The sequence below is a fragment of the Budorcas taxicolor genome, chromosome 17, assembly GCF_023091745.1.
Source record: "Budorcas taxicolor isolate Tak-1 chromosome 17, Takin1.1, whole genome shotgun sequence".
NCBI lineage: Eukaryota > Metazoa > Chordata > Mammalia > Artiodactyla > Bovidae > Budorcas > Budorcas taxicolor.
The window spans coordinates 57377631-57405378 of record NC_068926.1 but is presented as its reverse complement, the minus strand read 5'-3'; the positions used below and the strand labels follow the sequence as shown (position 1 = coordinate 57405378).

General features: G+C 46.5%; 1 protein-coding gene across 1 annotated transcript in view; it reads right to left on the bottom strand.

The window, feature by feature from the left end:
• The window catches only part of KSR2 (kinase suppressor of ras 2), a 439551-nt gene that overhangs the window by 334251 nt on the left and 77552 nt on the right, over positions 1-27748 (bottom strand). Inside the window, exons 2-3 of the mRNA XM_052655174.1 lie at positions 17679-17819; positions 13848-13998 (exon numbers count right to left, since the gene is read on the bottom strand). Of these exons, the coding sequence (XP_052511134.1) occupies positions 13848-13998; positions 17679-17819 (292 nt within the window). The remainder of the gene's footprint in view (positions 1-13847; positions 13999-17678; positions 17820-27748) is intronic.

Genomic DNA, 27748 nt, shown 5'->3' with positions numbered 1-27748 from the left:
ACCCGCAGACCCCCCTAAATGACAGTGACCCTCCAGGGGCACAACCGAGGCGGCACTCAAGAGATACAGTGTGATCCCCAGCCCCCCAAACCTCACATCTAGCAGGAAAAGTCGGCGTGCAAGACACTGCAATAAAAGTGTGTGGGCTTGTTTCATTTTGTTTTGTGTTTTTGGCCACAACGCATGGCATGTGTGGAGAAGGAAGTGGCAACCCACTCCAGTGTTCTTGCCTGGAGAATCCCAGGGACGGGGGAGCCTGGTGGGCTGCCGTCTATGGGGTCACACAGAGTCAGACATGACTGAAGCGATGCAGCAGCAGCAAAATTGGCACGTGGGATCTTAGTTCCCCAACCAGGGGTCAAACCCATGGCCCCTGCAGTGGAAGCATGGAGTCTTAACCACTGGACTGCCAGGGAAGTTCCCTAAAAGCAAGTGTTTTGACTGAGTCTGGCATAGGCCTGAGTGCAGGCTCTATCCTGTAGCAGCTGTGTGACCCTGAGCAAGCTATTCAACCTCTCTGGGCCTGTCCATCCTTCCTGCCGTTTCTTCCCTCCTCTGAGCATTTAGAATGGTAAGTGCTCAATAAAGGACAGCTCCAGGTAATGCTGTACTGCACAAACAGTAATGCACCCTCGTGGCAGAGTTCTCCACCATCAGTGTCCCATCAGATACACAGCATGTGTCTATTTGTTTTAAAGAACACTCAGTATCTCTTGCTTGGTCTTTTACAGTAAGGGTTATTAGCAAACTTCCTCTGTAAAAGCCAGAAGGTAAATCCTTTAGACTTTCTGGGCCAGATGGTCTCGATTCTGCCATTGCTATGTGAGAATAGCTATAGACAACATAATATGTTGTCGGTGAACATTTAACCCATTGATCTAAGAAAGAGATGGAAAATTTTATTTGAGTTAAATTGAGGATTGTAACCCAAGAATGGCATCTCAGAAAGTTCCAAGAACTGTTCTAGAAGTCAAGGCACAGTCATGTAAGTTTTTTGAGACAGAGGGCTATACATTAAATGGCACATTATTGACAGCTTACACAATCCAGATCTAAGCATCATCGTGGCCTCTTAAGACCAAGAAGGAATGTTCTCTTTGCGTTGTCCTGTTGATGCTAGGAGAATGTTGCTTTTTATGGCTGAACAGGTATTTCTGCCGATGGAGAAGGTTGGTCACCGCATAACGCAGAGAAGCAAAGCACAGTAGAGCTGAGAGGGGAGGTCACAGGGCAGAGAAAACATTTTTATCTTCAAATTTTTCTTGTCTTGACATAAAATGTGAATTTTATTTTACAATGTAAATAAATGGGTGTGGCAATGTTCCAATAAAACTTTATTTTCGAAAGCAGGCAGATGGCTGAATTTGGCCAGTGACCCCTGATTCAGAGTGAATTCTCTTTCATTATCTGTTTGTTATCTCCACCACACAAGCCCTCAGTGATATAGGCAGAAAATATCTGTTTCTCACTTCTCTCTCCTGGAGCAAATCTAGAAATGCACCAACCTCTCCCTCCAAGAGCATCATATCCATGATTAAACTATGACTGCTCATGTATTTGTTCAGGGCTTTGCTGATGGCTCAGTCGGTAAACAATCTGCCTGCAATGCAATGCAGGAGTTGCCGGTTCGATTCCTGGGTCGGGAAGATCCACTGGAGAAGGGATAGGCTACCCACTCCAATATTCTTGGGCTTCCCTTGTGGCTCAACCGGTAAAGAATCTACCTGCAATGAGGGAGACCTGGGTTCTATCCCCAGGTTGGGAAGATCTCCTGGAGAAGGGAAAGGCTACCAGCTCCAGCATTCTGGCCTAGAGAATTCCATGGACTGTATAGTCCATGAGGTCGCAGAGTCAGACACAACTGAGAGACTTTTACTTCCATGTATTTGTTAACTGCTTCAATGGTATTTTTGCTACTGTGTTAAGTAATTTATAGGAAACAAAAGAAGCCAAAAAAAAAAAAAGAGAGAAAGAAAAAAGAGCCTGTGGTCAGCCAAAGCTCAAATCCTGGTGCCCTGCAAGTCACTTCATGTAACCTTAGGTCAGCAGGTTCACCTCCCTGCTCCTTAGTCTTCTTATCTGAAAACTGGGGACTACAACATTCCCTATCTCATGGTCAAGTTCTCAAGATTAAGTGAAGTTATCCTTGAAATCAGCTTAGAACGATACCTGATACAGAGCATGCTTTTAATAACTCATCGCTATTTGTGATGGCTCCTGCTAATGAGGAATTTCTAATCTGAAAGACTTTTATATCAAAGCAACTACAAGATGGATGTCTCTGGCAGTCCAGTGACTAAGACTTCCCCTTTCAATGCAGGGGGTTCAGGTTCGAGCCCTAGTTAAGGAGCTAAGATATCCTATACCTCACAGCCTGAAAAAAAACAAAATATAAAACAAAAGCAATGTAATAAATTCAATAAGAACTTTAAAAATGGTCCACATAAAAAAAATCTTTAAAAAAAATTACATGAGAACTGTGGGATCATTAATGCAAAGTGAAGAAGGGGCAATCTAGGAAGCCTTCCCAGCAGTGGTGGCATATAAATTGCTTTGGGGGCATCATCAAGAATTGTCTAAGCTACAGGGAATTTTACTTCAGGAAATTGCAGCAGGAAGTTTTCCCTTTTGAACAGGTGCAAAGAAAGGGGTTAATCAACAAAGAAACTGTTGAAATAACCGAAGGGGTGGGTACAGAAAGAGCTAAACAAACTGGGTTCAAGGAGGAATTTTTTCCTTTTTTGTTTAAATTACACAACTGCTTGTTCCTTACCCAGAAAGATAGAAAAAGCAGACAAGCAGAAGAGAAATCGCAATTACCCTAATCCAAAAACTGTGCTAAATATCCAAGTGTTTCCTTCCAGACATTATTCCTCCTATGAATCCATTTTTAAAATACTAACTAACATGCAAATTATGGTTAAAACAAAGCCTTGTTTTTCCCTTCCCCAAACAATAGCTTGGATACTTCTCATATAAGATTATAAGTCAGTAAATAGGAAAATTATTTAAATAGTAAATAGTTTATTTACTATTAAACAATGGGGGGAAGAAACTACCTGAGGAAAAAGCGTGACTATTACGAACTAGAACCCTCTCATAGTTTCCAGCAATGTGTTGTCACAATATTGGGACATTTTAGGGGGAGGGGAAAATAGCTCGGTTCCAAATAATATCATGACATCATAACATCTTTCTCCATCATCCCTGCCCTTTCTACCTTCCTCCTGCACATTTACTGAACTTTTCAAACACATTCATATACCTGAGGATGCCTCCACGGCTGAAAAGGGCAGAAATAGTCACCAAGTCAGACTTAACCCTGCCAGGAAAAGGGGGGAGTCTCCCCAGACTCTGAAGCAGATCCAGGGACTCCTGAGCTTTCCCAGCCATGCCCAGCTTGGGGCAGCACCCCATTCTCCCCAGCTTCAGGATCCTACCTGGAGGGGAAACACGGCCACTGCCATCATCCCCACCCAACTCCTGACACCAGACAAGAGAAGAGGTTCTGCACTGAGAAGCAGGAAAGGGACGTTGCTGTTCCAGTCCCAGCTCTGTGAGATCCTGGGTGGCTCAGAGTAACCTTCTCTTTTCCTCAGTGCTCCCATCTGTGGAATGGGTACTCATCCTGGTCTGCCTACCTACCACTCAACTGGTTGTGAGAATCGAAAGGAGCTATCTGTGTGTGGGTTCTTACTACAACTGAAGGTGCTCTGCAAACAGGCAGTTTGGTGGCTACATATTATTCAGGCTTTATGTTCTTTCTTTTTATCTCTGTTCTGGCTTAAGCTGTTACATCCCTGCAACCGCTTTCCCCCACCAAGGGCAGTCACTTCAGCAGAGCAAATGGAGGGAGACACATGGAGCTCTCAGAGGTAAGGGGAAAGCTGCCCTCACCTCTCTTCTAGGAGGGAGCCACAGCTTAGGAGTCAGATGGACCCAGGTTCAAACTCTGTGTTGTGTGTTTTCCTTGTTTGGCTGGTCTGGATTTAATGTTTATATAAAATAAATGTGGTTTGGGATTTCTGACTCCTCAGATAAAATCTAGATATTAAAGCAATTCAGCCACTCAAAGAACTAACCATGAAGTCTGAAATATCAGTGTTTTCAGGGCATCAGGACTAGCTATCTCTTCCCTCTTATAGTCTATGAATTGATATGCCGTACTTTCTCTGGGGTAAGCTCTTCCACTAAGCTGATTTGATTTTGTCTCTGGGAAACCCAAAGCCATGACTGTATTCCATGCCAGGATATGACACTGGAGCACGCTTAGTCGCTCAGTCATGTCCGACTCTTTGCGACCCCATCAACTAGAGTCCGCCAGGCTCCTCTGTCCCTGGGATTTCCCAGGCATGAATACTGGAGTGGGTTGCCATTTCCTTCTCCACAAACCCTGTTTCTGATACTCAGTTGCTGTGTGACTCTGAGCCTCAGTGTTCTTACCAGAAAATAGAATCACGTAGACTTCACGAGATTGTGGAAACAATTAAGTACGCTAAGGCTGCCTGTCAGTTACCCAGAACAGCTCTTGGCCCGGCAAGAATGCAGTGTTTGCTGTGACCATTACGTTGGACTGTCACTCATTTAGTCGCTCAGTAACTCCTCCTGACACTCTGGTTCTGAGTCAGGCCCTGGGACAATTCCAGCACAGTGGTTCTCACAGGGCAGGCCCCAAACCAGGAGCAGCAGCATCCCCTGGGAAACTGCTAAAAAATGCAGATTCCTGGGTGCTGCCCCAAATTGGCTGAACCACGAACTCTGGGGGTAGAGCCTTCTGGGGGATTCTGATGCATATTCAGGTCTGAGAACCATTGTTCTAGTGAGAAGAGGTAGAGAAACAAACATTTAAGCAAAAAAATCATTGTATTTATGATATGGGCCGTGAAGAAATGAGTGATTGAGAGGGAGGTGGGACCAGGAGAAGGCTGCGTTTGAGCTGAGACCCAAGTGACAAGGAATTAGCCACAGGCAGACTAGGGTAGTGCATTCCAGGCAGAAAAAAGACCCTGAGGCAGGCCTTCCAAGGAAAAGCAAAGTCGGGGGAGCCAGGCGTGGTGGGCTGGTGAAGACATGGAGAGCCTGGGCGGAGGAGCTGTGATCTGATTACGGATGTGATGGTCTGTCTGGGTCTGACCTGGCTCATCCAGTGCGGTGCACGTGGAACCGCAATCCTCAAACAGCTCAGCCCCCGCAGACCATACAGTACAAGTTCAGGGTCAGTTTTGTGCCCAGTTCTGCTCAGCACCTGCTGGGCACAACCTCGGTGCTGATCAGAGGTGACAGCAGGGGGCCAGGCTTTCTTTGTTCTCATCTCAGAGGGATGGTGGGGAGGTCCACAAAAGCCAGAGCTGGTCACTGCAGGGGAAGCAACAAGTGGGCTATACAGAGGGGCCAAAAGGCAGCCTTCAAGAAAGCAGGAGAGGAGGCTGGATCGGGAAGGGCAGGTGAGGCCCCAGACGGGGTGCTGCCCTGGGGCTCTGCTTCTCTGGTGGAGCCCTGACTGACACTCCCTCTGTGGCCTCCCCACCAGAACCAGCCACCGAGTCACCATCATCGCACTCTCCTGTAATTCTCTGCACAAAACTGATCACCGTTTGTCACTTCTCTTGCTTATTGTTTCTCTCTGTATATTCGAGAGCAGAGCGTCCCAACAGAACTTTCTGTGATGATGGAAATGGCCTAGAAGCCGGGGCTGTTCCAATAGGGGAGCCACTAGACACAGGTGGCGATGGGTCACCTGAAGAGTGACTAGTGCCATGGAGAAAGGGACATTTTAATTTTATTTCACTTCAATGAATATAACTTTAATTTGCCACATGAGCCTAGTGGCTGCTGTAATGGATGGCTCAGGTCTAGAACACAACAAGGGCCGTGGGAGCTGGCTCGCCATGCCCACTACTGTGTCTCTAGTCCCCCGCTGTGACATTCAATCGTAATTTCGGGGGTGAATGAATGAGCTGTGTCTGCATGAAGGTGATCACGTTAGGTTTTGGTCACCTGCATCGAGTCCTAACACGGGGCCATGCTGTTTCCAGGGATTCCTAAAAACCCACGAAACAAGGCTCTGGAGGACGAACAGGGACTGGAGCACAGCAAACCTGGGGGCTATGGGAGGGGCGGCTCATCCTGCGCCACCCTGCCCAGCCCTCCCAAAGTCAGAAGCAACTGAAACCATAGGGCAGTCAAGACGGTGCCTACTCTTTGTTCCAGTGGAGGGAAGGCTCTAGTGGAAGGCGGGGTCCTGGTGGGCTTCATTCAGTCCCCAAACTGCGCAGAAACCGGAGAGCATCTGAGGCTGTCCTAGTTTGGGACCACTTTGCCTCCTGTTTGTCTCCTGGCTGCCGGTTCTCTGACCCTCCACCAAGCCCTAACCTTTAGGGGAGGAGGAGCTGGGGTGGGTGCTCAAGAAAGCAAGCCCCCAGGACACCTGTCTGCCAGTGGCACCCCTGGGCTCCTCTGACACTTTCTGGCATCTCACTCCGAGCCACCCACCCAATCCGCAGACAGTATTTGTTTGAAAACTAGACAAGGGATCCAGGCATCTTCAACTCAAAACCCTGCCATGCAAGCTCCATGCCCTGGTCCTCCGTGAGGGCTGGCTTGCCCTCTGTCTGACCCCAGCTCCAATTTCTCTCACCAGCATTCCCAGTGAGCCAGCCCTACACTGGTCTCTCCATGCTTGGGATGCTCCATGCTGCCTTGTGGAAGCAACACACTTCCACATGATCCCACCATCCCGGAGTCATCAGGAGACCTCCTCCTCCTCTCGGTCTCAGCTCCAGGCTGAAGTTCAAAGAGAGTCCTCAAGCCCTGGAACCCAGCACAGTATCAGATGTGTAGTGAGCGCTTGACACATGTACATGAGGGAGGGGTGAGGAAAAGGGAGAAAAGCAAGGTCTTCCTTTATCTTGAACCTGGTTTTTCCCTTAGGAAAGTGAAGACACAAGTGACCATGTATTATTAGGCTGAAAATAATCAAAAACCCAAGAAACAGCATAGAGAGAAAGAGGAAGCCTCGGAAAAGAGAAAGAAAGCCATGGCAACAGCACTCTGACATCGGAGCCATGCCCCCACCAGGCTTTCCTCTGGTAAGGCAGCTACGACTCAGGAAAGGAAATTTCAGGAAGGGAGCCCGTGGTCTTTGTATCCAAGGTCTCAAGCCTTGGGCTGGAGGGAGCTGGGGGGCGGAGGGTGGGAAGAATGGCGAGAACATACTCTTCTAGCAGTGAAATCAGTTTCACCCTAGGACCTCAGGTCTATAGTGACCACAGCAGTGGGGTGTAGCTTGGATTTTTATTTTTATTTTTTTAGCCAAGGAAAGGTGGGCCACCACGAGAGAACAATCAAGCCAGCGAAAAGTGGGAAATAGGTTCTAAAGAATCATCAAGGTTGAGGAAGACAGTGGCTCAGAGGGAAGATAAACAAAGAATTAGAGAGTGGAGTTAGAAAACGGAAGCCCAGGGTCCCTTTGGAAGGAAAAAAGAGAGAGAGAGAATGGAAAGAAGGTGGAGGAAAGTGAGCTGGAGGCAGAGAAAGGCTAGAGGCTCCAATGACAGTAATGGTGGTCATGGTGCTGGTGATGATGGTGATGGCGACGACGGTGATCATGCGAACTGAAGCAGGAATGGTGCTGATGGTGGGTGTGGGACGGTGATAATTACTGCAATAATGAGAGTAAAAACAACAGTGTACTTAACCCAGACCAGGAACAGTGCCCTGCCTGATCAGTGCCTGCAATCCACCCAATCAGTGGGGTGGAAACAACCATCACCTCCACCCTTGTGTTAGCCACTAAGTCGTGTCTGGCTCTTTTGAGGCCGCATGGACTGTAGTCCGCAGGCTCCTCTGTCTATGGGATTTTCCAGGCAAGAATCCTGCAGCAGGCTGCTGTGCCCTGCTCTGGTGGGATTTTCCCAACCAAGGGATCAAACTCGCGTCTCTCACTGCCTGCATCATCTCCTGTAACCCACCCAAAAGTCAGTGGGGTGGAAATGATCATCATCTCCACTCTACTCACGAAACTAAGCTCAGAATCAGGAGGTACCAAACTCAAAGTCACCCAGCTGACAGGTTTGTCTGATGCCAGGTTCCATACTCCGAGCAGACAACTGAGGACTAAGGAGACCCTGGAAAGGAAAACAGTGACCGGGAGTGAGGCCTGCCTGATCACTCTTTTTAATATGACAGCTGTCCCCTGTTCCCAGAGGACACTACTGATCTGCCTTCACCAGCTCAACTTTCCATTTTCTCCACAGCTCTTAGTCTAACACACTTTATAATGTACATGCTTATTATGATATAATTTATTGCCTGTCTCCCCCCGCTAGAATGTAAACTCCACGAAGACATATATCTAAGCACGTGCTTTCAGAGAGTGCCTGGCATAATTGAAGCACTGATAAATTCTGTTAAATGAGCGAATGAATGCTTTCTGGTTTCAGGTCACAGCTAATATGATAAGGAAAGGTTAAGACAACCTGGCTTCGGGGTTCTTGGAGCTTGAAGGGAGGATTGAGTATTCTTTGGTGTCAGGCAAAAGCTGATCTAACAAACTGTGAGAAGAGATGAAAGGGTTAAGCTTTCCTATCTTTGGGGTTCCTTGGGAACCTGGAAATAAGGAGAGCCCCAAGGAGAAAAACTAAGATTAGAGTTAACAACCCTAAAATCAACCTGCCCCTATGCTCTGAGACAGAGGCAGAGATTACACTCATTCCTGGCCAAACAGAAAGCTCCCTTGTCTCCACAAGCTTGGTTTCCAGATGGGTTTCTCAACATAACTTTTATTCCTTCAGTCACTCAACAAACACACATTGAGTCCCCACTACACACCAGAATTTTAAATATCTGATTTCACTGACTGTTGGGAGCGCCAGCTTTCTGGCTGAGACATCGGGATACCAAAGATGAATATGGTATGACCCTCAAGAAACAAAAATCTGGTGGGAAAGACTCACTTGTGCTTTTGTGTGTGTGTGTGTGTGTGTGTGTGTGTGTGTTTTCCTCTAGTTTGGGATACATTTTTGGTTAAGGTGAAGGGTGGGGGAAATGGCAGGAACCATCCAGCTCCCCAGAGAGTTTGAAGCCTCAAGGAACCGATGGTAATTTCCGAGAGAAGAGAACGTACGTAAAGCAAGGATTGTTGAAGGGTGGCTCACTGCTTCCCCCCGGTGGAGATGAGTAGCAAGCACTTCAGGTGGTCTTCCCAAACTTCCTTCACCACAGGCAGGTAACCTGGGCCCGCTGCCAGCAACAGAGGGGTGAAGGGCATGTGGCCAACCGCGTCTGCTTCAGAGATGTAACGGTCAGATGAGGGCGTGAGTCAAGGACGCTGGAAGTCACTGTTAGACATGGTCAGTTGGTGGTAGAATCACTCATTCATCCATTCACTCAATAAGGTGTGGAAGTTTAGAGGCAGGAGCTGGCTGTGAGGATAAGCAGGGATTCATCAGGAGGACAAAGGGGAATGGAATTCTAGCCAGAGAGGTGGGTGTCGAGATGGGAAATCCATGCCTGATCTAGGAAACCCTCAGTAACTAATAGATTAATTGGGTATTTAGGACTTGTTGGGGGAAATGTGAACAGTGGGCTTCCAGAAGGGAGCTGAAATCTGAGGAGGTTGGCATCCATAAGAGAGCCTGTACGTGCAGGTACTGGGGAGTTTTCCTGTGCTACGTGAGGGCAGAAGGTGTATTGAGATATTTACTGAGTCCCTCCTACAGGTTAGCTATATAGCTAGGAATAAAATGGTGAACAAAAACAGATACAATCCCTGTTCTCTCACAGCTTTAAGTCTACTAAGGAAGAGAGGCATCCATTTAGGAAAAAAAACACTCTTTAAAAAAGTTTAAATTAAAATCTGAAAGGTGGCACCATAACATCAACAAAGAGCAGAAGTAAAGTACAATACTGATATTAAGGAGACTCGGGGACTTCCTCAATGCTCCGGGGCTTAAGACTCTGCCTTCCAATGCAGCAGGCCTGGGTTCCATCCTTGGTGGCGTAACTAAGATCCCACGTGTCACAAGGTGCAGCAAAAAAGAGAGAAAGAGAGACTCAGAGCTGAGTGGACAGTGCTTTACTGCACTGAGGTTCTCTCCAAGCTGACCTTGGTGCTGGAAGAATCTGGGCATGGGCACAGCCCTTAGAGGATCCAGTGGCTCAAAGGGTGGCATCAGAGGTAGGGCATCGTTGAAGGAATCTAAGCTGCCTGGGAAGGGTTGGTGGTGGCAGGAGGATCAATAAGATCAATATCTTTTCAAACTGTGGCTCAAAGTCCAAAGCGGGGTGTGAGGTCAAAGTGGCGGGTCATCACCAGCATTCAGTAAATGACATGGAATACACCAGAAAAGAGTGCGCAAAATGCCATGCACAGTAGGAATGGAGACTGCTTCCTTGTGTATGTGAATGTGTACACGTGTGTTTGTGTATTTGCATGTGTGTAAGCAATACGTGAACCGTGAACTTCCAGATGTTCAAGCTGGTTTTAGAAAGGGCAGAGGAACCAGAGATCAAATTGCCAACATCTGCTGGATCGTGGAAAAAGGAAGAGAGTTCCAGAAAAACATCTATTTCTGCTTTATTGACTATGCCAAAGCCTTTGACTGTGTGGATCACAATAAACTGTGGACGATTCTGAAAGAGATGGGAACACCAGACCACCTGACCTGCCTCTTGAGGAACCTATATGCAGGTCAGGAAGCAACAGTTAGAACTGGACATGGACTGACGCAGGATACAGCATGCTTGGGGCTGGTGCATGGGGATGACCCAGAGAGATGTTATGGGGAGGGAGGTGGGAAGGGGGTTCATGTTTGGGAACGCATGTAAGAATTAAAGATTTTAAAATTAAAATAAATAAATAAATAAATAAAAAGAACTGGACATGGAACAACAGACTGGTTCCAAATAGGAAAAGGAGTACGTCAAGGCTGTATATTGTCACCCTGCTTATTTAACTTCTATGCAGAGTACATCATGAGAAATGCTGGGCTGGAAGAAGCACAAGCTGGAATCAAGATTGCCGGGAGAAATATCAATAACCTCAGATATACAGATGACACCACCCTCATGGCAGAAAGTGAAGAGGAACTAAAAAGCCTCTTGATGAAAGTGAAAGAGGAGAGTGAAAAAGTTGGCTTAGAGCTCAACATTCAGAAAACGAAGATCATGGCATCTGGTCCCATCACTTCATGGGAAATAGATGGGGAAACAGTAGAAACAGTGTCAGACTTTATTTTTTTGGGCTCCAAAATCACTGCAGATGGTGACTTCAGCCATGAAATTAAAAGATGCTTACTCCTTGGAAGGAAAGTTATGACCAACCTAGATAGCATATTCAAAAGCAGAGACATTACTTTGCCAACAAAGGTCCATCTAGTCAAGGCTATGGTTTTTCCAGTGGTCATGTATGGATGTGAGAGTTGGACAGTGAAGAAAGCTGGGCACCAAAGAATTGATGCTTTTGAACTGTGGTGTTGGAGAAGACTCTTGAGAGTCCCTTGGACTGCAAGGAGATCCAACCAGTCCATCATACAGGAGATCAGCCCTGGGATTTCTTTGGAAGGAATGATGCTAAAGCTGAAAATCCAATGCTTTGGCCACCTCATGCGAAGAGTTGACTCACTGGAAAAGACTCTGATGCTGGGAGGGATTGGGGGCAGGAGGAGAAGGGGACAACAGAGGATGAGATGGCTGGATGGCATCACGGACTCGATGGACATGAGTTTGGGTGAACTCAGGGAGTTGGTGATGGACAGGGAGGCCTGGCGTGCTGCGATTCACGGGGTGGCAAAGAGTCGGACACGACTGAGCGACTGAACTGAACTGAGCTGAAAGGGCTGCAACATAAGTCATATTTGTTCCTGTGCATCGTGATCAAAAAGTTTTGGAAAACTCCAGACTAGAGTTCTTCTCAATCTCAGCCAGCCCAGGATGTTACAGAGGATGATGGCCCAGCCCATGGCGAAGTGACATTAACCCCTTTCTCAGGAGGAACTGGGGTCCAGCTCATTTATAAGGACTTTTTCAAACTCAGCAGCACAGTTCTGAAGAGAAGATATTAACTCTGAAAAGCAATTAAGAACCTAACCTCAAATGCTCACTCTCATACATTGTAGGGGGGTTAGGGGTTGGAGAGAGGCAAAAATTGGCACAAATTTTGGGGAGGTCATGTGGCAAGGTTCACCAGAAGTTTTAAAATATGGACATACTTTGCTGGAACCCCACTCGTATGAATTCACACTACAGGGATCACCAAGGATGTACCTAAAGTTAACACTCAGAACTGTTCACTGCAGCAGTGCTTATCATAGGAGAAAAAACAGACACAACGCATCTTTCTAGAACTAGGAGGTGGGTGAAATAAATGGAGGCAGAATTCAGGCATTAAAAATGAGCAGCAAATGCATTTGTTGACAGAGGAAGAGGTTTGTGATATGATACTGCAATTCAGTGCAGTTTCTTAAGGCTGAGAAAACTGCCACCTGCTTCTCACAGCAGGGGGAGAGAAGTCACCTTGAAGCAGGTTTTGTCTGCGCTGAGTGCCTTTCTTAACTATGCAAATATTAGGTGAGTCAATAGCATTGTACCAGAGTGAAGAATAACATGACCTTTATAGTTAGTCAACCGGGGATAATTGTGCACCCTCCCTGGAACATTCAGAAACATCTAGAGATGGTTCTGTTTGTCGTGACAGGGGGTGTTACTGGTGTCTAGTGGACAGAGGCCAGGAAAGCCACCAAATATCCTTCAAGGCAAGACAGCCCCCAACTCAGGGATGCCTGATGGTGACTGTAGCCATCGTTAGAATCCGCTAGCAAGAAAGAACACAAAAAGCCTGGCCCAATGACCTGCTTCAAGTATGTTCTACTCTGTCCACTTCCATATACCGAGCCCTGCTGGCACATACAGTCAGTCGATAAATGCTCGTCGAATGTTGCATGTTGAATCCATCGAGGGCACCTATGAACATCCACCTGACTGTGCCAGACTGGTGCTCAGCAGTGACTCCTTGTGGCAGGAACTGGAACAACAGCGCAGGTGGACCAATAATGCTTTGCTTTGGTTGATGTTTGCAGAGCTGATCTCTTAGGACTGAAAAGGCCCCGCAAATTGTGGGAAAATCATGAGACTAGAGGAAAGCAGGAAGCCTCAGTCAGGACGATTTTTGATGTCTTGTTAATCAGGGCAAACAGTGATTTGAGCAATTAATGAGAAATAGCAACGGAAGATGACAATATATTTGGACCTCAAACTGATAAAACAAGTGAGAGCTTATTTTGCTGGGTGAAAAAAGTAGGTTTCAAAATCATATGTATGGCTAGCCCTAATTTCATGGTTTTATCATTAACCATTTAAAGACACTACATACATACCCATTTGTCAGGAAGAATTACACCAAAAACTATACCAAAACGATAACAGTAGAGGGTGGGGACTTGGGGCTGCTATTTTATCTATTTTTTCAACTTATTTTACAAAGAATTTATATTATTTATGTAAGAAAATAAGTTAGATGCTGAGCCTAAATACAAAGGCATGTCACAATGTCTAAAGTAACAAGACCCCTCAACTTTCACACACGTCTAATATTTCCATATCTGGACCTTAATTATCCAGAACCAAATGCCGAACGACCTCAGAAGGGTGGGCAAGAGCAGCTGCCCTGACCACCTCTGGCTCCGAACCCCAGGCCCCTTTCCTCTGGTCATGAGCGGCACACACCATCCAGAACCAACTCCGCCTCAACCTGGCCTGCAGGTGCGGGAACAGGAACCCGTGGGAACAGGAACCCGCGGGAACGCCGGCGCACACTGGGGACGAGCGTCCATCCCCATGGGTCTGCTCACCTGACATATGGACGTTCCGGAGGCAGGAGAGGGAGGCATTGAGGCGGGCACACTCCTCCCGGTTGGCCCCGTATTTCTCCACGGTCTCACACACCTGCTCATCTGTCATCTCCAAGAGGTCCTCCAGACTCAGCTGGCCCGGGGTGATCTCCTAGAGGAGGGAAGAGAGAGGAGGGTAACCAGACCCAAAGCGCCCTGAGAGGAGGCCTCCATGCTGTCCTCTAGTGGTACCTAGCGGAACGCCAGACTCTGGGTGGACGTCTGCTTGGGACTACTGTCTTGGAGTCAGACAGGCCTGGATCTGAATCTCAGCCTTGCCACTCGGTACCTAAATGACCCTGGGCAAACAACTTAACCTCTCTGAGCCTCACTTTTCTCACCTGTAAAATGGGAATCTTAAGCTCATGAGCTTTGTAAAGTAACACATATGCTCATATGCTATGTATCCACACCGTTAGAGAGCTCTGTAAATGGTAGCCGTTAATTACTGGTCTGTCTGCCTATCCAGCTCCTGAACTCCTTATGGGTAAGGCTCCAGTTTACTCATCTTGGAGGGTTCTGCATGCCTCCTGCCTGGCTTGGACTGCACTGACTTGCTGCAAATCCCAGGTAACCTCAGAGCAGAGCAAACCAGACAGCCCCAGTCTCCTGATGGCTGGTCTCCATTCCCTGCTTCTTTTTTTCCAAGCCACACACATTATAGGGTTCAGATTGGGGGTTCAGGAGCCCTAAGGGGAAATGGGGGCTGGAACCCTGTGGGTGGTTCAATGCTGTCAGTGAAACAGTGTTTGTGTCTGAGCCCGACTAGAGGCATGATTTTGCAACCTAAGACAAAGTGGGGGAAAAGGACACCTCTGAAGACAAGGGCTGGGAAAAGAAAAGGAAGATTCCCGAGTATAAATGTGTGGGTCAGATGTCCCTTCACCACTGTCAGCAACCACTCCCCTCCCCCAAACCGTGTGTCTCTGTACACTACAGAACGGACACACCTCGAAATTTGTCAATTTCTACGTTTATGTATTCACAGAAACTAGACTTCACATTACAGCACTTAATGATAACCAGTGTTTTTACGTATTATTTTTATTTTGAAAGAAAGAGTTTGAGATATTAAAGAATGGCGATTCTGAGGCACTACTGTGGAGTAGTTCTGCCCTCTTGTGGCCATATCTATGTATTACAACAGAAAGATGAAAACCGCATCGGCACAAAAAATTCTATTAAAAAAAAAAAGCTGCCAGGCAAAAGCTGAAACCCAGTCAGTGCCTTTCCAACTCACTAGGTCAGGGGTGGAGAGAACAGTAATGAGTCACATAGACGCTTTCTCAAATAGGGACTGTTACAGGGGTAGCGCCACTTTAAGAAAGGTGATGGACCAAGATCTGGAAGTATTGATATAAAACGAGATACATTTAGAAGGGATGATTGACAACATCAAAGAATTCTCCACTTTGCTGCAAGAGTCACTTGCGTGTTTTAATCCTATTATGTATCCTCCAAAAGTACTCAATTTACACTACAGTTTATAGCTCACTTCCACACATCACAAAAGGAAAAATGACAGAAAAAAATGCAGAAGGCTTTAACACGCTTGAGCCAAAAGAGGAGAAGCATTTCTGTTGGATATAACAATAATAAACGAAATAGATGTAACTAAGTGCTTTTCTTTCAAGGTCACAAAGACCACATAAAGCAGGTACTTTTACCATCATCACCAGTCTGTACATAGGAAACTAGAATTCAGAAAAGTTAGCCCACTACCCAGGGTCACACAGTGAGTAAGTTTGAACCCAGGCAGTCTCTCTTGGGAGCGTTCTCTTAAGTGCCTGTTCCTCCGCAGAAGGTGGCCCTCTTGTGGACATATGCGGGAGTTGCAGAGAGAGAGCTGGAAACCCTGCTACTTCCACACCGCCTGGTGGATGGCCTTGGACTTCGTTTATTCCAACAAACTAAAGTGAGAGCCTGAGCTCAAGCACCTGCAGCCCAGGTAAATGTAAATGAACAAAGCTGCAAACTTGCCTGCGGTTTCCTAAGGGGCAGACTGACACCAGACAAATTCAGTTCTGTGCGTCAGCAATTCCGATTTTTCAAGAGAAGTCAAAGACCTGGGTTTTTAATGCACACTCTTTCAACTTTTACATATGGGCTCAAAAATAATTTTTCAGACAAAAAATAATCTGTGCATCAGATACAAGATAAGACAGAGGGCCACTAGTTTTCAACCCCTGAAGATTAGTCTCCGTCTTATTCGCCTCATTTGATAAATAAATGGTTCCAAAAGCCTCTGAAAAGTGTATACAGGGTCAAGCAAATAAAATGTACTGCTTGAACTCTTATGAGACCTGTCATTTGAAGGATGTTCACAAGAAACCACCATCCTGGGAATGACACTAAGAAACACAGACGCATACGCCATCTGGTGCGCCGGCGCAAGATGGGGTGGGGAGGATGGAGAGGATAGGGAAACGTGGGAGGTCCTGCGTCCCCAGTTCAGGACTGTTAGATGTGGTGGGTTCAGGCAAGATTACACTGAGGACGAGGTCTAAAAAAAGACAAAAGGCAGAAGAGGATCTTTCAGACCTCTCCGAGAAGGAAGCAGGGAGTGCCTTGAGAAACGGCACTTGGCCCTGCAGGCAAGGGGCACACCCAGCACCCCCTCTCCCCAGCTCAGAAAGGCCCCCACATCAGGAAAACAAGGAGAAAGCACCGTGCTTCCCACCTCATCCTCTGGAGTCTATCTGAGCTGGCTTTTCCTGCTAGCCCCTCCCACTCACTAGCAGGGCAAGTCCCTCCATCTCCCAGCCTCAGTTCCTTGCTTGGTACAATGGGGTAACAGTCAGACCAACCTCAAAGGTCATCGTGAGGGTCTGAACACTCTCCAGAGCTGAGAGCCTGCATGTAAAGCCCTCAATACTATGCCTGGCCCTGAAGATTCAATGAATGTGGAAAGGTTCCACGCAGTCACTAATAACGGTGGGGACCCAAGATCCCAGAGGGTAAGGAAATCTCACCACCCTTGAAACCTTAAGGATGTGGTCCAGCCTGGAGGGTGGACACAAGACAACAGGTGTTTTGGTTTTGTCACTGGAAAACCCATTACTTCCTAAGTTTTCAACAATAGCAATGACAATAATAATAGTAAGCTGACATTTCCTGGGTACAATCAGGTCTCAGACTATGGTCTGAACATTTTACACAGATTATCTCATTTTATCACACCAGCTACTTAAGAAGAGGAGAGAAAACTAATGTCTTAAGACCGTGCTGCCTGGTACAGTGGCCACTGGCCTCACTAATGAACATTAAATACAATTAAAAATTCAGTTCCTCAGTCACATGCACTGACCACGGTTCCAGTGCTCAGTAGCTTACATCCGGCTGGTGGCCACTGCATCAGGCAGCATAGATATGAAATATTTCCATCATAGTGGAACATTCTGCTGGACAGCACCCATCTAAGGGGTAAAATGATCTGACCCAAGTCACCAAGCGAGTCCTTAAGTGGCAGAGTTGAAAGAAGGTCTACCTGACTCTAGAACCACACTCTTTCTTTCTTTGGCTACACTGTGTGGGCGCTTAGTTTCCTGACCAGGGATGGAACCTGTGCCTTCTGCTGTGGAAGCATGGATCCCTAACCGCTGAACCACCAGGGAAGTCCCTAGGAACACCTTCTCACTGACTTCATTCATTCAGAGCATCAGAGATGCTCTGTATTTTCATCCCACATATATTCAAGTCCTACTATGTGCCAGACACAGCCAAAACCCCACTGCCTGAGGGGGCTGGCTACCAGCCGATAAGGGGCATGGGGCAGGGGTCGCCTCCGATCACCTCAAGGACTTCCTTCCGCACGTCGACGATCCGGAACCAGTGCCGGAGCTGGGGGAAGCCGTCCAGCTCAGCGTTGCGTTCCTGCAGGGCGACCTTCTTTTTGCAGGACAGTTGCCGGCTGAAGTACTTCACCAGCTTGCTCTGCAGAGAGACACAGAGAACAGAGGACGCGTCTCAGAGGCATTACCACAGGAGGACAGGCGGGTATCTCGCCAGCGTTCCCTCCCACCCCAACTCCATCCAGCTCTATTTTAAAGACCCATTCAGCTGCAGTGAGACCCAGTTTCCACTCAGGACCCAACTGTGTTGGTGAAGATGGACACACAGGCAGGTTCCAATATTTTGCCGGGGAGCGAGGCGTGTAAAGTTCCCGCGTAGTGGGGCTGTGGGACTTGGCCTGTATCCATCCACGTCTCCGCTGCACAAAGGTCTCCTTTGACCTTCACAGTTGCACTTCTGGGAACTTCTCTCTCAGACCCCTCATCCTATGGCAAATGACCAGAAAAGGATACTTCCTACACATCTGTCTGCAATGGTGAAAGACTGCAAACACCCCAAGGGGTCATATGTAGGAGACTCTTCATAAATGAGGATACAGGCCCACAAGGAGCTCTATGCAGCTGTAGAATAAAGCGAGGAAGCATGCTATTGTACTTAGACAAGATGCGCTGATAAAAAAAAAAAATACTCTCACTCATGTGGGAAATTTTACATTTGTAGATCTTTGTAAATGCAGACACTCTCTGGAAGGATCTCTAATCTAGGGAAGGGAAGAGGGAGGGTGGGTAGCAGACGCGAGAGGAACCTTTGTTTAACTTGTGTATCATTTCAATCTTAAGACGCATGCAGATATTCACAAATTAATAAATACTTTTAAAATGAGATGGACCCCGGCACTTCCCTGGTGGTTCAGTGGTTAAGACTCCGTGATTCCACTGCAGAGGGACCCGGGTTCCATCCCTGCTTGGGGAACTAAGACCCTGCATGCCCCTCGGAGCAGCCAAACAAATAAATTTTAAAAATAAAATGAGATGGACCTGCACTCATGCTTCTAGAGGGATGCCATGGCGTGAAAAAGGCAAGCTTTTTTTTTACTGCCTATTCTGTAAAAGCTAACAACATTAACAAAAGAAAGGCAATAGGCATGTATGAGCAGAGGATAAAGTGTGCAAGACACACCCCCCAGCCTGCTAAGTTGGGATGGGGAGGCCCTATAGATGGGGTGACAAAAAATGGCTTTGCATTTCTCTATATATTTTTGCCTTGTTTCAATAGTTACCCAAAGTATATTATCATCTTTGTGATATAAAATCTATTTAATAAAGATAACTCAATGAAACAAAAATAAAAATCTTTAGGTATATAAATGCCTTTGACATTTCAAAGCACCTGTCAATCAATATTTATCAAGAAGACAGTCCTGGAATTCTGTTGTTGGTTAGTCACTAAGTCTTGTCCGACTCTTTGTGATCCGATGGACTGTAGCCCGCCAGACTCCGCTGTCCATGGAATTCTCCAGGCAAGAATACTAGAGTAGGTTGCCATTTCCTTCTCCAGGGGATCTTCTAGACCCAGAGATCGAACCCACATCTCCTATGTTGGCAGGTGGATTCTTTACCACTGAGCCACCAGAGAAGCCCTCTGGAATTCTAGGATCACATAATTTGGAGCAAGGAATGACAGGAGCAGGCGTGTGTTTCTGTTCAGCTGGTGAGCACTGCCCTTCTTTTGGTAAAGACCGTTTGAGTCTCTTTTGGGGGGAAGCTTCCTTCTGTTAGGTGGGTAGAACAGGGAAAAGGAGTCCAAAATGGCGGCCACAGACAAGGAAGGGAAAAGCCCGCGAACATGAAACAAAAGAAGGTCCGAGGACCGGAGTGAGGACCTCCGGTAAAACAAACAACACTCCTGGCTGGCGCAGTGTACATAGGACAGGCCCAGGGAGAGAGAAGCATATAAACAGAGGAGCCAGAGCCAGCTCTCTCGCCCCCTCTCCCGCGCGCTGGGGCGCTCTTCGCCTCGTGTCCTTAGATCGACGTGCCCTCACGCCTCAAAGATGGATTTTCCTGCTATCTTCCAAATAAAATAGAGCTGTAACACTGAGCTGTAACACTGATTTGTCTAAGAGCTACAACACGGTCCATTTCAGACCTGAGAGCGATAACACGGTCTATCCAAGACCTGAGAGCTGTGGCTCGCCGAGGGGCGTTAATGTCTGTCACTCCAAACCTCTGTTGTGACGAGACCGAGAACCGAGGAACATACATTCGCGTGACACTTCTTTGGCTCCCAGTTCACACGGTTGAGACGAGGCTGGCCTCACCCACCCACCACACCTGGGCTGCAGGGCGGGCTGGTGACCCACGCCTGGCCAGAGCACTGGGATCAGGGATAACAAGTGAGCCGGGCTGGGCCACAGAAAAGCCTCCCCAGCCTCCCTTCGCAAGCACTCAGAAGACAGCCCTCACTCCTCTCTAGAACTGTCAGGAGGGTGCCAGAGACGCCAGGAGCTGCCAGGGCATTCCTGCTGCCTGACACTGAAGTGCATTGGAAGAAATCAGAAAAGTGGTTTTTAAGCTAACATTAATTTTATTCACCTTACTAACAAAGAGAAAGTTGCCATTCTTGACAAGCCCACATTCCATTGCAATAACAGGCACCATAATCACATTAATAAGCGAATGTACCTAGAATACCTGTCATTTGGAATCTGTTTCGAGTGTTAAAATAGAAAAATGTCCAAAGGAATGTCTTTCTTCTCTAACTTATTTCTGAATGAATAGGGTCTGACCTACTGAGAACTCAGAGCCAGGCTCTCAGCTGAGACATCTATAGAACTCTCCTGTCTGTCTGTTGTTTTATTCTATGAGTGGTTTAACAGTTATCTTTACACGGGTACGGAAAACCACACAGAAGAAAAAAAGAAAAACTACACTCTGACGCATCCCCATCGTTCCTGGAGTACTTCCTTACTTTCTGGCACAACAAAGTTTTCCAGGTTCATCATCTCCTTTTCCTGCCCCAACCCTGGATCAGTCATTTCTCCAAGGAGTCTTGCTTGGTTCCTCATGGTATTCAGAAACCAAGATTTGGGTACTTGGTGAGATCATTGACATTTCCAGTCCCCTCTGTAGACAGCCTGGGCACCATAGGTATGTGCAATACATGTATGAATATGTAGACACATAAATATCATAAAGCTGCACTTACACTGATTTTGTTATCTCTATGTATAGCTGACTGACACCCCTAATCCTAGTCAACACCACAGGGCTTTCTCTAGCATTTGACCTCCCCACATTTGTATCACTCTTCTCAGACAGTGAGGAAAAACAATCCCCGATAAATTTATTGGCTCCATCTGCTGAATTTAGTTAATTCCCCAACTCCACCAGGCTACTGCCCTGCGTGGGTGCTGCCCTAGGAAACCCTGACCCCTGCGGGGCTGCCTTCTCACCCTGGTTCTGCTGCCCGCATTGTTGGTGCCGCTGCTTTTTAAACTGAAGTATACTTGATTTTCCATGTTGTGCTCATTTCTCCTGTACAGCAAAGTAATTCACTTAGACGTATATTCATGGAGCTTCCCTGATGACTCAGAGCTAAAGAATCTGCCTGCCAGTGCAGAAGACATGGGCTCGATCCCTGGGTCAGGGAGGATCCCCTGGAGGAGGAAATGGCAACCCACTCCAGTATTCTTGCCTGGAGAATCCCATGGACAGAGGAGCCTGGTGGGCTCCAGTCCATAGGGTTGCAGAGAGTCATGACCTAACAACTGAGCAAGCATGTACCCATGCTACATATATACACACGCACACATATGTATATATTCTTTTTTACATTCTTTTCCATTATAGTTTATTACAGGATACTGAATATTTTGGTATGTCCCTGTGTCCCACTAGAGGACACTGTTGTTTATCTGTTTCTATGTATAACAGTTGTGTCTGCCAGTGCCAAGCTCCCAGCTCACCCCTCCCTGCCCCACCCCACCCTCTTTGGCAAAACCACAAGTCTGCTCTCTATGTCTGCTTCTGTTTTGCAGATAAGTTCATTTGCGCCATATTTTAGATTCCGTATAAAAGCGATATCACAAGGCACTTGTCTTCCTCTTTCTTTCTCACTTACTTCGCTTGGTATGACAATCTCTAGGCCCGTCCATGTGGTTGCACGTGACATTACTCCTTCTCTTTTGTAGCCAGTGCTATCCCACTGTGTGCATGCACCACATCTGCTTTACCCGCGCGTCTGTCAGCAGACGTGTCGGTTGCTGCCGTGTTCTGGCCACTGTACATAGTGCAGCTATGAACGGAGGGGTGTGTGTATCTTTTCGAATCATCGGTTCGTCCGGATACACGCCCAGGAGTGGGACTGCAAGACTATGTGGCCTGCCTTGCTGCTGCTTGTGACACGTTGCTGTTGTTGTTTCAGGTCTTGACATTTGCCAGCGGACTCTCAAATCCCAATTCAGGCCCCATCCCCAACTGTGCTTTGGTTTCACACATTGAGACCATCCCCAGCTGTGCTTTGGTTTCACACATTGAGAAGTGGATGTTAGTGAGGTTGACTTAATCTCAGTCTCAATATGGCCAAAATGGTTCTTTAACTGGCCACATGTAGCTAACTGGACATTTAGGGTATGGCTAGTGTGACTAAGGAATGGAACTTTAAATTTAATTTAAATTTGAAAATGGAAGTCATGTACAATATTTTCCTGTTAAACATAATTTTATTGTTATGATAGAGCCGCATTTTACTTTAACCTTGAAATTTTAGTGTCTGAATTGAGGTATACTATAAGTGTAAAATACATGCTATCGAAGACTTGATAGGAAAAAAATAACATAAAATATTTCATTAATATTTCTACATGGATCACATTTCAGTGATATTTTGGATACACTGGGTTAGATAAAATGTATTATTAAAATGAGGTTCATCTGTTTATTAATGTGGGTACTAGAAAATTTTAAATTATACATTTGGCTCACATCTGTCACTCTCATTAGAGTTCTAATGGACAATGCTGCACTAGGGTTTCATCCTAAAGAAATAATTAAGGCTATTCATGAGGTCTTGCTCCAAGTGGATAATAGACATGAAAGATTGGAAGCCTTCCAACTCTTCAATGACAGAAGTCTATGTAAATAAATTACAACATATTCATACAATGCCATACCATTAAGATAATGTATTAAATATGTATGTGTAACATTTGTAATGTATAAATAATATATTAAAAGATTTATAAAACTTTATGGGTATAGATGCATACAAAAAAGCCTTGGGAGGGCTTCCCTGGTGGCTCAGAGGTAGAGGATCCACCTGCCAAAGCAGGGAACACAAGTTCGATCCCTGATCTGGGACGATCCCACATGCCGCGGGGCCCCTAAGCCTGTGTGCCGCAACTGCTGAGCCAGTGCACTAGAGCCTGGGAGCTGCAACTGCTGAGCCCATGTGCTGCAGATGCTGCAGCTTGCACGCTCTAGAGCTTGTGCTCTGCATGAAGCCATACCTCTGCAATGAGAAGCCCATGCGCCGCAGCTAGAGAGTAGCCCCCACTGGCATCAGCTACAGAAAAGCCCAAGCAAAGCAGCAGCACAGCCAAAAATAAATAAAAACATTAAAGAAAGTTTTGTTTCTAACCTTGGGAAAATATATAACAAAATATTAGCAGCAGTAAGATTACAAGTGACCTATTTTTTTTTTCCTGTTTGCTCCTCTGTAGCAATATTAGAAAATACAATGTGTATGTATTGCCTGCTTATCAATAGAAAAAAATGTTTGGAGAGCATTAGTGGGACCCATAGCTAACTGATACACCACCGCATCAACTCATGAAAATCTGACTTTGTCCCCAAAGCCGATCTCTGATGTCAGCTTCTCCAGCAAGTCTTTATCAATTCCTTCCTGGCATTTTATTTGTACATACAGTATTATAAACTTTATTACTGTTTTCCTCACATCATAAGTGGTGAGTGATGAAGACACAGGAATCTTCATTCCTTCATTAAAGGATTAAGGAATCCTTTGCAGATTTGGAAGAATAAGTGAAATAAGCATCAGGGGGAGAAGGGGACGACAGAGGATGAGATGGCTGGATGGCATCACCAACTCGATGGACATGGGTTTGGGTGGACTCCGGGATTTGGTGATGGACAGGGAGGCCTGGCGTGCTGCGTGCGGTTCATGGGGTCGCAGAGTCGGGCACGACTGAGCGACTGAACTGAACTGAAGTAAATAAGTGTTAGTCGCTCAGTTGTGCCCGACTCTGCGACCCCATGGACTGCAGCCCACTAGGCTCCTCTGCCCATGAGATTTTCCAGGCAAGGTTACTGGAGTGGGCTGCCATTTCTTTCTCCAGGGGATCTTCCCAAACCAGGATCAAACCTGGGTTTCCTGCACTGCAGACAGATTCTTTACCGACTGAGCTACAAGGGAGGCCTATAAGCCCATAAGCATCATTGCTATTTGATAAAAATGGCATCACTGATAAAAATAAAAGTAGCATTATTGAGTGCTTGCATGTGCTTGTTCGTGCATCCTGTCAGTGTTTCCCCACATCCCCTGGAGGCAGGTGCTACACTTCAAAGATGAAGAAACGAGGCCCAGAGAGATTAAGTTGTCTGCTCCCTGTCATACAACTTAAGTAGAGGGCAGGGATTCAAACCCAGTCTGATTCCAAAGACCCAGTGCTGCAGAAAGGATCATCTTATTTTAATTATTTAATAAACACATCTATATATTTTCCTCATAAAGGAGGAGCTAGAACATTTCAGACAAAGCTCCCTGTGACCACCCTTTCTCATGCTGGCCTCCTTCTCCATGGAGAAAATGGGGGAAACTATTGAGATTCGTCTGGTGTCCATCATTCCAGACCCTTCCCATGTACATTCACATATGTGCTAGTTCTCAGTTGCTTCAGGTGGGTCCGACTCTGCAGCCCCATGGACTGTAGCCCACGAGGCTCCTCTGTCCATGGGATTCTCCCAGCAAGAATACTGCAGTGGGTTGCCATGCCCTTCTCCAGGGGATCTTCCCAACCCAGGGATCGAACCCATGTCTTCTGCGTGCAGGCAGATTCTTTACTGTTGAGCCACCTGGGAAGCCCTACTTTCCATAAATGTACATACATGTAGAAACTCTGCAGTGTGGTTTGATGGGCAGGATTGTTGTTGCTGTTTTTTTCCACATCAATTATATCATCTTTTTTCACTTGGTAGTAAGCCTCCAGGATCTCTCCCTGCTAGCTCATACTGATCTACCTCTTTCTTTTTAATCTTTGGCATGAGAGATTTTTTTGATACCAGGGTCAAAAGCCCATGATGCAAGCAGTTCTGGGATGTCTGCTGAGAGTGTCTTTGTCAGCTCCCATAAAGCATTTTCGGGACTAATGGCCTTGAAAGTGAAAGTGAAGTCACTCAGTCGTGTCCAACTCTTTGTGACCCCATGGACTGTAGCCTACCAAGCTCCTCTGTCCATGGAATTTTACAGGCAACAGTACTGGAGTGGATTGCCATTTCCTTCTCCAGTGGATCTTCCCAAACCCAGGTCTCCCGCAGTGTAGACAGACGCTTTACCATCTGAGCCACCAGGGAATGGCCTTGAACGTAACCACTATTCACTGAATATGCGCAGTGTGTCTGGTGCTGTGAGATAAGTGCTTTGAATATGTTTGTTCATTTTTAATGCACACAAAAATGCTAACTATGAGACAGATGTTCTGAGCCCGTTCTGTGAATGAGAAAACTGAGCATCAGAAATGTAAAAATGTTAAATCACTTGCCCGGATCCACAAAGTTACTTAAGTCATAATACTTAAGCAGGGAACCAGGGTATGATCCCAAAGCACCCTCTTTGCCAGGATACTAAACTATGAGTTGTTCATGGGTCCTTCCCATCAAACAGGAAGTTCAAAAGTTGGGCACTGACCCCGCAAGGGCAGGGAAATGGTCTCACTCATCTTGGGAAACCCACTGGCTGTTTTGGGAGAAGTACATTTCTGAATTCCAGTTCTGAGGCTTGGATAAGTCATATCAGTTCCCTGGGCCTCTACTTTCTCATCTGTGAAATGGGTATATATCACCTTTGTTCACATGCCTACTGAGGCATCACAGGAGATGTCTGTACAGAAGACAGGCTGAGCCCCCCATCACACACACACACACTGTGTCCTGACTACTTTGGATTCTGGAGAGGTGTTTCCAGGGTCACCCAGAAACTGGACCTATACCTGCCCAGAAGCCAGAAGCAAGGAACATCCCCACTATGATTCAGTAGAATTGGGGAGAGAGACAGTGTAGGAAGCAGATGAAGGGGAAGAGTCGGGTTGGAAGACAAGTCCAGGGCTTCCCCCGGAGTTAAAGAGGAGCACAGATCACCTTTCAGGGAAGACCATGGCTGGTCTAAGCAGGGAAGAACCCAGGGAACTGCCCCCAGTGTGAGCTCAGACTGGGCAGAGAAGACGCAGCACCTCCCACATGGGGGCCCTGGGGCTCAGCAGCTCTTTCCACCAGGGCCCGGGGCGGGTGGGTACAGGACAACCAAGGCTGTCAGCTAAAAGGGGCTCCCTCTGAGCCAGATGCCATAAGAAGTGCTTTTTTACGAATTACTGATTTAATCCTCATGACGACATCACAGCACAGGTTCAATCACTGCCCAGCTCCATAACTGAGAAAATCACGGCCCAGAAAGGTTAAATAACTGGCCCAAGGTTACTCAGCTACTAAGTGAATGAATCAAGATTTGAACCCAAGTCTAACAAACTCTTATTTCTTGATGACACACAAAGAGTGTTATGATCTACTTACCAACAGCAATAACACAACAGGAACAGTATAATCTCATTTTCTGAATATAAAATGCATGTACAGACACACACAGAAGACAAGAAGGTAATACTCCAAAATGTTAGCACCTGCATCTCTGGGTTATTAAAGGTGAGACTTATTTGCTCATTTCTGTGCGTGTGTATCTTGTAATTTTTCTGTCAGCCTAAGTTATCTAAATAATAGCTACAAATGTCATGAAAATCAGATAGTTGCCAAAAATAAAGATGTGGGTCATTCACAATGTTAGCCATTTCAAATTAAATAAAATTTTAAATACATACATAATATATAAATAAACATAAAATTTCTATTTATGTATAAACACACAGACATATCCCCATTTTACAGATGAGGAAAATGAGAGCCATAGAGCTTAAGTGGCCCTCCTAAGGCACTAGGTAATTTTACAAGTTAGTTCCCTCTTTCCCTAATTTCCTAACCATAAAAAAGCACCTGGAGGTGTTAAAAATCAAACTTCCAGACGCATGCCCTGATCCAGACATTCTGATACAAGGAATCTAGAGAAGGGCCAGGAATCTACAGAAATGCAAGCACCCCCAGGATTCTGAGCGTTAGGCAGGCTTGAGAAACATCCATCTCCTATCTGAATTACGTAATGAAAGCTAGTTGCTTCTCAGACAAGCTTAAGCATCCAGGTTCTTTCTTGGGCAACAAAATCAGGGCCAAAAAACATTTCTAGAAGCCAGGGTGCAGCACCCCTGCCAGCAGTGCCCTTTAAGGGCTGTGAGTGCAGCTGCACAGCAGGCCTTTAGCAGGAGCTCGAGGGAGGAATCCACGGGAATCCAAAGAGCAGGCCGCACAGGTCCAGGCCTAAAGGGGCTCCCAGTGGGGCAGACGAGACAGCCGGGCAAACACAATCACCACAGTCACGGGGCAGAGAACAGGAGCAGAAGGGCAGCCAGGGTTCAGCACAGGCACCAAGGATGAAAAAATCACGAAAACAGCCTCTCACAAAACAGTGTTCCAAGATCCCAGGGCGGTACAAGTGGGCATTCCACGTTTATCCTAAGAGAAGTAAACCTTCTCATTCATTCATTTAAGATTTTTCAGGTACTCTCTAAATACAAAGAGCTTGGGAGAGGGGTGGGATCCAAGCTCTGTTACACCCTCCCTGCCCCCAGGAAGGGCCACTCAAATGTGGGAAGGCCCTAAAGGCCAGCCCCCTTCAGTTAAGGACAGAAACTGAGAGCATTTAGACATTTTAACAGAGGATGAGATGGTTAG